This window comes from Arctopsyche grandis, chromosome 4 (genome assembly GCF_051622035.1).
Source record: "Arctopsyche grandis isolate Sample6627 chromosome 4, ASM5162203v2, whole genome shotgun sequence".
Taxonomy (NCBI): Eukaryota; Metazoa; Arthropoda; class Insecta; order Trichoptera; family Hydropsychidae; genus Arctopsyche; species Arctopsyche grandis.
Window position 1 is genome coordinate 18,340,701 of NC_135358.1, and position 10,698 is coordinate 18,351,398.

The 10,698-nt window shown below is 35.1% G+C and overlaps 3 protein-coding genes across 3 annotated transcripts; 2 read left to right on the top strand and 1 right to left on the bottom strand.

Annotated features, from left to right (window-relative positions):
* The first annotated feature begins 545 nt into the window (after positions 1–545).
* LOC143911011 (uncharacterized) lies at positions 546–1,981 on the top strand. Its single transcript, XM_077429713.1, has 2 exons — positions 546–741; positions 822–1,981. The coding sequence occupies exons 1-2, from the start codon at positions 663–665 to the stop codon at positions 1,946–1,948; spliced, it is 1,206 nt and encodes a 401-aa protein (XP_077285839.1). The 5' UTR covers positions 546–662; the 3' UTR covers positions 1,949–1,981.
* Positions 1,982–3,231: 1,250 nt separating this feature from the next.
* On the top strand, positions 3,232–5,500 carry Hyls1 (Hyls1 centriolar and ciliogenesis associated). The gene is made up of 4 exons (XM_077429275.1): positions 3,232–3,427; positions 3,539–3,865; positions 4,618–4,799; positions 4,873–5,500. Exons 1-4 carry the CDS (start codon positions 3,304–3,306, stop codon positions 4,927–4,929), a joined length of 690 nt encoding a protein of 229 aa, XP_077285401.1. The 5' UTR covers positions 3,232–3,303; the 3' UTR covers positions 4,930–5,500.
* A 1,748-nt stretch (positions 5,501–7,248) lies between these two features.
* Positions 7,249–9,281, bottom strand: mRpL4 (mitochondrial ribosomal protein L4). The gene is made up of 2 exons (XM_077428604.1): positions 8,522–9,281; positions 7,249–7,838 (listed from the first exon to the last, which is right to left on the bottom strand). Exons 1-2 carry the CDS (start codon positions 9,139–9,141, stop codon positions 7,619–7,621), a joined length of 840 nt encoding a protein of 279 aa, XP_077284730.1. The 5' UTR covers positions 9,142–9,281; the 3' UTR covers positions 7,249–7,618.
* Between the last annotated feature and the right edge of the window lie 1,417 nt (positions 9,282–10,698).

Below are 10,698 nucleotides of genomic sequence, written 5' to 3' on the forward strand. Positions count from 1 at the left end.
AAAATCCCTGCGAGGCACAAATGAAAGAGAGAAGATTCCACTCATATTTAAATCACATTCAATTATGAAAATAATTATGAGCGCAGGCTACCAGACAAATAGGTTAGAATAATATCCGATAATCTACGTTCACTGAGGTGGAAAATATGCATTCAGACTCAGCAGCAACGATTTCATTAAGAAGTCGAATAGCTCTTGGAATAGGAGCCATTCGAAAAAGAGGTACAATCATCAAATGATGATGTCTACCACGTACATACATAATTATTAGGGATATAAAGTCCCAACTGTTCCAATATATTGCTATCAGTTAATAGTGAATAAGAGCATTATTGAGGGCAGAATATTTGTCCCCAAAATATAAATAAAATTAACAATTTTTTTTTATATAAAAAGGTGCATTTGTGATTATACGTAGGTTGTGATTATACAACACAATGGGGCCGTCGACACCAACAATAGTTTCCATATCCAGTTCCTAAATAGCAACCACAGGTTGCAATATGGGAACTGGATATGGAAAATATTGTTGGTGTCGACTGCCCAATCGATTATGACTATTGTCAATTTCAAGTATTATGGCCAAATCTTTTTTGACATGTTGACGTTTGTAGGTTATGTGCACGTTGACTATTTGAAGTTAGTGTTTGGTATTTAAAGCCATGGAAGTTTATTTTTGGAATAATAGTAAGATATGTGCACCACCAATAAATTCATACAAGGATACTGAAAATGAATTTGGTTTGTAAATGGAATCGTAAAAAGTTTAAATAATTTTTGTTTTCTTGAATATATAAATAAAAATGTATTTGTTTCATTAGATCTTTCAAAAATTACCACGACCTTAGAAGATGCAGTATGCGTATTGGAAAATCAACAAGTTTTGCATAAGGAAGCAGCTGTGTTATCCAGATTGATTTACAAGCTTGGAACGAAATTCAGACACGACATTGGATTTTCATACCTCCGAAGGACTAACGTCGCACTTCTAAAATATCTAAATTTGCAACTATTAAAAGACATAAATACATTTTTAGAAGTTATAACAAATGTTATACAAAACTACTTTCCAACTCGACAAATGTTTGAATTCATTTTGGTTAGACTACAAACATTTTCAAAAATAATGAGCAGAATTCACGTATGTTCAAAAAAAGCAGCTTCCTTTTACTTTGACCGGATAAGAAGAGGAGATGCATGGTGGTTGTCGTTTATGCCATATTCGGTGCTTTGCCGTATTTGGTATTTATCAAACCACTTATTGAAAAATGCTTGCAAGTGGTATGATAATTTGATTCTGTACAGAAATAATTTTCAAATCCTAGGAGTTACTTTTGTGCCTGAAGGGTATGAATTCCCAGTAGATTTGTATAAATGGCTAGAAATTGATGAATTTGATGATGACAATCCATTGTTGAAACTACCTGAAAGTGAAATACAGGAAATTATATCACCCAATGTGTTAAATAATGAAGAAGTAATCTGTAAAAAAGGAAATCAAATAAACAGTCACATGCCATCTGCAAAATATCAGTCCAAACAACAGTTGGTTAGTGTTGGTGAAGCAATCTCACGTGATCAATATTTAGAGGAACACAAATGCAATTTATCGATCAGCAGTGATAATGATGGCAATGCTAAACCGGAAATTGCTCCTGTTATTAAACTGGCAAATGTTAACAAAGAAAATAAATTGAACCATAGTGTTAGACATACAATTGAGGCAGTTCAAAACGCGAAATCGTTAAAGCAGTTTATATCTGTAGAAGAAAATTATAGAAAAAACAATAATATAAATTCACTAACACTTCATTTAGGCTTCATGCAGTGGCATTCACTGAAAATAATTATGTCTGGACTGATATCTAAAATAAATGATAAGAATAATAAAAAAATAATAAGTAAAATTAAAAAGGCATGGGAAAATAAATGTATTAATTTAAAGTAATACATACATGAAATGAGAATAAATATTTTTGATATATGTATTTGATTGTATTATTTATTTAAATTTCCATTCCAGTATTCCCAAATCAATTAATTTCAAAATATCATTCACATATTCCTACATACAGACAGGGCCGCCAAAAGAAATCTCGGGCCCTGGGAAAAATTAATTCCGGAGCCTATGGCAAACTAAAATAAGATCTTTTTAATATGCGAAAAATTTATCAAAACTATTAGAAAAACACCTCTATATTGGTTGATATTTTTTTAAATATTTGAATAAGAAAATATGTTACGATTTCACATGGACAAAAAGAATATGTGGATCGAAAAATAATAAATAGTTAGCATTAAATAAATACATGTAATTTTATGTAGAATAATATTAAATATCAATATCGGTCAGATGGATGTCCCGTTACGGGGCCCTTCGAGTAGTCCGGGCCCTGGAACTTTACCCGCCCCCCCCACCTATCGTATGTCAAAAAGTTCTGACCAGTACGATGAAACTAGATTTTTGTAAGAATCATTAAATTTTAGCATAATAATTTAATTAAATCGAACTTTCTATTGTCCTTATTTCAGTTTTGTTATTTAAAAAATAACTATACCTTGGTATTCATAATAATTACTACTAGATAAAAGTAAATACATTACTGCATATTTATTTTTAAATCCAAATAGTCATCTAATGAACCATTCGACTGTAAATTAAAAACAAAAATCATGTAGCATTACATACTTTTGATGGTACTCCTGGTTCGGTGATTACTAGTCAAATGTGAACCGGTCGCTCTAGAACGGCCACCCGTGATCACCCGTCACACTAAAACTGGTCACACCCTAAAATCGGTCAACCAGTTTTCTCGTGACCGATTTTAGGGTGTGACCAGTTTTAGTGTGACGGGTGATCACGTGTGACCGATCTAGAGCGACCGGTTGTCCTGTGACTGGTTCACATATGACTAGTAGTCCGTTTACCGGTACTCCTATTCACTTTTATTTAATGGTAATATATTTATTTTAAATTAATCGGCACTAAAATATCATTTTAATCCAAATGCGTAATGACTGTAGTGTTTCCTCTATTGTAAACAAAGTTAATTCCTGTAAAATCTCTAGCTATAACGAAAGTCTCTGTATAACAATTTTAAATGAATTTTATAAAATTTATATATTTTAGAAATTTTTACGTACGTTCCTACATAAATGAATTAATAGTAATCGTTCTCAATTGTTGTAGACAATTTACTTGTATATCGGTAATTAAATGCGCATATGCACGACTTTATCAAGCTAGTGGCCAAATAAGGTCGAGTGAGATAGCGCGCCACCAAAGTTAACGGTTTCGTTAAAATGTCAGCATGCGATGGGGGCTCTGGGGCTCCACCCCCCGTATCCCCTCGCGCTGTCCTGTATCTCCTAAACCAAATGGGTATCAGAGAGGTCACGGCCCCACAGCTTAAGAACTTCATGCACGGTATTTGACACTATATTCAAATATTGTTTATAATAACCTCAAATGTTTTTTCTATAATATGTATTACATACCTAGTCTTATTTGGTAACATAACAATATATTTGTTTTTAGATTTGAAAAAGTTGATGTACTCTGAAATGGGACATTCAGATGAATTCAAAGAAAATACACATCAAAATGTGCGCAGAAGTGAAGGCCCAGAACGATTACATTCGTGTTCTACAATCAGCTCCAGATCGAAAACAGTGCCACAAAATGCAACGAAATCTGCTACAACCCGTGTAAAAGGGAGCATAATACTTAATCCACAGCCTAAGTCCACTGTAACAGCTAAACAGATCAAAAAAGATGTGCCGTCTCCTGAAACTATCACAAATGAAGCTCCCAAAGATAAGAATAAACCCACAACGCATAGAAAAATGAGAAGCTCAAAAAATTGTAAGTTTGTATTCATTGATGTCTATCAATGCTTAAAGTTCTAATTGGGTTCTATCATCTAACCTGGTACCAACTACCACTATAGTTGAATTGTATTTCCAGTTGTAATATGTTTTGACTACTTGGAATATATTCCGTCTAAGTTGATTCATATGGCGAATTACATTCCAACTGGTCAAAATATATTACAACTGAAAATACAGGAGAGGATAGGTTTTTGTAAAAACGTTACACGACTAGTAAATTGGGTTAGAAAGTCATTTTTTGTTCTGAACACATTCTGGAGTTATCATAAAAGGTACTCATTACCTTTATTCGTAATATTAAGCAAATAATAACACATTGAATTCTAAAGCATTCTTAAAAACATCAACTGTTATATTACAACTGGCGCACATTGTTGAAAGTGTATTTGCGCTTGTAGAGATACAATTTACTAGTTGAATTGCATTCGAATATGAATGACCTAAAACGCCAGTTGGAATATATTATAACTGAAAATACACTTTGACTATAACACCAGTTTTTTTCGCGGGTAATAAATTAACAAATTGATGTTCAATTAAACGCTATTTACTTATTTTCATTAAAAAAGTAATTTTTTTCTCAAAAATATTCAATTCCTATCTATTCTAAAAGGTTTCCGAAATTTTTAAATCTTAAATGGATTCCTAGAAACTCCTTGCATGACAGTATTTTTTGTATTCATATTGCTTAACTTTTAATATGATTATATACAAATGTTTTTTTAGTTATTAAAGTGCCTGTGTATGAAAATCGGAAAAAATCAGACCCCGTTTCACTATACCACCAATATTCAACATTATGGCAAAAATATAAAACTAATTTACCTGGTGAAAATGATTGGGCAGATATTAGATGGTCTGTAAGGGAGAAACTTTTGGGTGATAAACAATCACAAGATGTGAGAAAGGTAAGAAAATACATTTTTTTTATGCTAGAAAAGCATTAATGTTAATTACACCAAATCGGTTTTCAATTTGCAGGTACCTAAATTATCCCAAGAACAACTGGCAAAAAGAAGAGACGGTTGGATTGAATAACAGTTTATTGTAAAAAAGTAGCGTCTAAGAAAATAAAACGTAGCGTGTGCAAAATTCCTAGTGACAAACGTAATGTAAAACTCACTAGTGAATGTTTTACTGTTGTACGTTAATATTATATTTGACATTTATGCATATACAAGGGTTGTTCCATTTACAAAGGCCCATCCCCACTGCAAAAAAATGCGCAAAAGCAATAATTAGTATATAATCCTGACATGCGTGTCCTTTCTGTCCATTCTACAATACTGGCACGCTTTTAAGATTTTGTAATCAGAACATCCATTTGGGTCTTTTATATATTTTGATAGTTTACTCACTTGCCAATTTAAAAATCACACTTGATTTATTTACTAAATAAGCACACCTCATACTGCTCCTTGTGTTGGGAATTGTTTTAAGATTATATTGGATATAAAAAGTATATGTATTTTTTTGTGTCTCATGTTTATGAAATATTATTAAGACGATGATGTTAATTAATTGGTACAATTAGTATGTAAGTGTTCATTTTAGACATGTAAGAAAAGTGAAAAATTTATACTTACTGGTAATAATATTTTTATACAAGATACTAATGTTTTATTTCTACTTTTATATATGTTCCAGTCTCAGTGTTCACTCCGGTTCATTCATGAACATACTATGTAATTTGTTTATACACGAACTATAGGTTTTAGTTTAAGTGCTAAAAGTCAAGTTATCTTCAAAAAGATTCCCACCGAGTGTCAAATGAAACTTAACTGTCAAAAAAAGTTTTTTAAATAGGAAATTGGATGTATTTAAATAGGAAGCCAAGATAGATTGCCCGTGAGCAACACTTATGGTATTTAACTTGTATATACATATATATATATATATATATATATATATATATATATATATATATATATATATATATATATGTAGATTATAAATTTTTGAAATCATATTCAAATAGTGGGTAGAATGGTTTTGCCAATTTTATGAGGAACCTATTCAACAATGAAATCAGATAAATTTACAAACTGATAGGATACGATCGACTTGGAGTCAAATATCCAAGTCTGACCAGCAGCACTACAGAAATATTTAAACCTTTGCCTGCGGCAATAAATATAGCGAACAAGCCCTGTACGCACCTTTTTCGCGAATTTGGCAATCGAGTTTTCGACCTTAAATACAGATTTTAATATTAACTCAAGTAACCAGATATGTTAATTAACACATAACGTATTATTTTAAACAATAAAATACATAATATGTCTTTGGCTTAATTGTCAAATAATCATTCTTCATACAATTAAGACGTATCGTCGCCATTGTTCAACAGACGTGATGTCACATAAACGAGGTTTCAGTATGGTTCCACAAAATACTATTTTGACTGGTATATATTCATTTTAAGCAAATTGAATAGATGACACTCAATTCTCAATAATATATTCAACCAATTTTGAACCTTAAAACAGTTGAAATAGGCGCATATAAGGCTCAAAATTCCGGAATTCTATGGAAGACAGCCGCGCTACAGACTTGTCGCGCAAAGCTTCCATAGAAGACGGCCGCGGGCGAACGGTTTAGAATAAATTATTTTTCAATCAAGGTCAACCCAGGGCTTGAACCCGGGAATCTCTCGGTGGTTAGCATTACGCAACCACTGAGCTATACTGCTGGCTGATGGCATGGTTGGCATGAACATACTAGAGTTCGTTTATCAATTTGTTCTTTTGTGTACAGTATAACTGGCAAGATTGGTTCGTGTATGAACAAACTAGTATGTTCATGAACGAACGAGTTGAACACTTTGGAGTAACATATATGTACATATACCTTACCTTTGTCCATAATAATCTATTTACTATTCTGATGAGAAAAATATATTAATTGTTTTTAAAAAATTATCATCACAAAACATTAGATCTTGTGCTGGATTCATATCGCTTCATATACTTTTTGATCAATGGGGATTACGTCAACATTTCGCTGTAACTTCCCAATCCTATGCAGAAAATTAGATTACACATACATATGTAATATGTGGAAAGGAGTTCAACCGTTTAGTATTAAAAATTTCTAACTTCTCTTAATTGTTACAAACACTTTGCAAGATTTTAAACACAACTCATTTCTCATTGTAATGAGCAGATATCGGCGGCCAGAATTCTTTAATGCACACAAAATGGTTCACTATTGTCAACCATTTTTTTGCTCTCTTGCTTTGTAGGACTATTTTATGTGCATTAAAGAATCCTGGCCGCCGATCTCTGGTAACGAGACTTATAGAATTTCAATATGAAATTCATTTGTGATAAAAAAAAAGCTGCTGTGATTTATTTTGAGGTAAAACGAGTGTATATTTAAAATTAAATAATTTTTGTTAAAATAGCTAGACCGTATTTTGTTATAAATGATAGGAATTAATTAAAAAAAATTGTTTCATATTTATACTATCATATAATATAGGTTTAAAATATTTCGAAAATAAACAAAACAAACAACACTGGATAGCCAGTAAAGAAATAACCATAGTTCATAACACAAATTTCAAATCAGTACACACTTTTTAATCTTAAATGAATGTAGTGGCGACGACATCTTCCGTTCCTCAAGTACGCTATTTTCGAAATGTATACACATTGCACAAGAATTTTGTGCGCGACTTCACTATTTCTGCACTACATATGTAAACAGTACATAAATGCAAAATTTAAACCTGATCTATTCTGTACTTTTCATTCATGTTTCGTTCCATATTCAAATTTAAGCTTTCTAATAGTTTTTTTTCTATTTTTTCTGCAGCAGCCACTGTAAGTACTAGTGTACTGTGTTTCAGCATTGAATACACGTTCAATCCATACACTGGCATTAAATTTACATGTCTGACATCATCACACGCCAATGCAATATTCTCCGGCATAAAATCGGTACTGAAAAAGAAAACCATTAATTAATATCGTATTTAATAAACAAAAGATTTGCTAAGTCTCAAACATTTAACTGTGGACAGAGCTGTACTAAAATTTCAGAAAACAAATATTATATAAGAAAATTTTCCAACTGGAATAAATTAGAGCCTAGCTTATCCAGATTGTACACTATATAAAAATAAATTTGTTGTCTCATGTCTGAGGATAGCAGACCAGAGCGTATAATATACTTGTCTAGTAGTCAGGCTCGCGTTTCACGCTCAAAATCCAATTGTTACGCTTCAAGTAGGGCTGCCAGATTTATTAACATCCAAACCGGGACATTTCAATTTTATTCCTCCCCCCCCCATGGATGTGGATCTACGTTGAGATTGATATTTATGCATTTTTTTTGCAGTCTCATTGCAGTATTTTTGAACAATGAAAGGTCAATAAGCAGCTATCGAAAACCGGGACATTTGGCTGTCCCTAAAGATCCTTTCAGGACGAGAGGCTTGAAACCGGAACAAACCCAGAATACCGGGACGCCTAGCTTCATAGCGATATCAGAAAGTGAAGCACGAGCCCAACTACTGAGCGAGTACCAATTTGTATTATGGAAAGGTGAAATTGCCGTTTGAACGCCTGAGAATAAGCAAATACAATATTATAATTAAATTAAATTAAAGAGAAAAAAAAATTACTCGTCAATTATCAGTACAGATGGCCCCCAATTCCTGACTCTGATGAGATCTTCAATAAAACTTTTCTCAGCAGTAGGTATATCGATATTATTGACTATGTGCAAATCATCTTGCGCCAGTTTGATGGACAAAGCGGAGGTGAGTCCCTTCACCCGCTTAAAATAGGGCAGCATGTAGAAGTGAGTGGTGAATGCTCGGGGTCCGTGAGCGACACCACCACCGACGAAGAGAGGCGACCTGATGGAGCCATGTCGAGCTCGGCCGGTACCCTTCTGAGGCCAGGGTTTGCGACCTCCGCCTCGTACTTCAGAGCGGACTTTGGTGTGGGCGTAAGACACCCATCGATACTTCTTCTGCCATATGATGTTGTCGTGGATGATGTCCACCCTGGGAGAAGAGGCGTACACGTGCGGGTGCAGTTCCAGGATGCCCAGCTTCGCCTCCTCCACTGTGTCCATGTTTTCTATCCACACCTGACGCGGCTTCGTATACACCGGCTCGATGTCCCATTTCTTGTGTGTAATGCCAACCGTGGTCACATCCTTGTTCGAAACGGAACTGCAGAAACACCTGACAGCTACAGGAGATATTCTCAACCGTTGAAATAAGTTCGCCAACATTGCAAAGCTATGCGGTTATGAGGGATGAGATCCTAACCTGCTTTGGCAATGTGACGTTTGGACAATATTGCCATGGGTAAAAATTAATACTTTATTTATTTTACTAGTGGACTGTGTGTGTACACGGTTCGGTGATTACTAGTCAAATGTGAACCGGTCACAGGACAACCGGTTGCTCTAGATCTGTCACACGTGATAACCCGTCACACTAAAACTGGTCACACAATGGTAAACGGACTACTAGTCATATGTGAACCAGTCACAGGACAACTGGTCGCTCTAGATCGGTCACACGTGATCACCCGTCACATGAAAACTGGTCACACCCTAAAACTGGTCACGAGAAAACTGGTCACACCAAAAAATTCGACCAATTTTTAATTTTTGGGCGTGACCAGTTTTAGGGTGTGACCAGTTTTAATTTGCGGGTGATTACGTGTGACCGATCTAGAGCGACCGGTTGTCCTGTAATCGGTTCACATTTGACTAGTAATCACCGAACCGTACACAATTGTGGGCAATTGGATTATGGGGGATGAACGAATGAGACGACTGGCATGTTAATGCACGTGTTTTATTTATGACAGCTGAAGGCAGAGTGAGTAGCCGCTCTCCGAACCCAGCCGAGCTGGTCCCCACTCGCAGGAAGGTAACCAAACTCGACCATGTCGTATAGCGAGCCACCACAGGATTATTACGCACATTGCGATCGCCCAAAGGACAATTTTTGCCATGAAAATCGCGAATACGGAATATTTGGCACTCGAGTTCTCGGTTCGGTGATCATTGGTCACAAAGCGCTCCCCCAAAAGTCACTAAAATCTCTATAACGGAACATCTGGCAGCCGAAAAGTCCATCATACTAACGAAAACTTGAGTGCCAAATTTACACACCGATACTCTAAAGGTTGCCGATCACTTCGGATGCGAAATCCCATTTTTTCGTTACATGCTGGACGAGTTGGAGTTCTCGTTAGTACAATGTTTTGCGTGGGTTACTTTCGATTAATGGAGTTTTTGGGTGCCAGATGTTCCGTGATAGAGATTTTAGTGACTTGCACGAGATCAATTTTTGCAGAATAATCACCGAACTGTATGTATAATCATCATCATCATCATTATTTACAGCCATTCGCCATCCACTGCTGGATGAAGGCCTCTCCAACACGCTGCCACTCGTCTCTGTTTTGCGCAACTCTCATCCATCTAATCTCATCCTAATTTCGTCCACCCATCTTCTCTGCGGTCTTCCTTTTATCCTTTTGCATTCTCTCGGGTACCATTCAAGCACTTTTTTTGTCCACCTTTCGTCCATTCTTCTAGCCACGTGACCCGCCCATTGCCATTTCAATCTATTTACTCTATCCACTATGTCTACTACCCTTGTCATGCTTCTCACCCACGTCTTCCGCTTTGTCTTTCCCCATAAGGCCAAGCATACAGCGTTCCATACTTCTTTGAGTGCATTGGATTTTTTGTAGCATCTTGGCGTTCAGTGTCCAAGTTTCACATCCATACGTCATCATTGGCAAAAAGCATTGATTGAATATCTTTTTC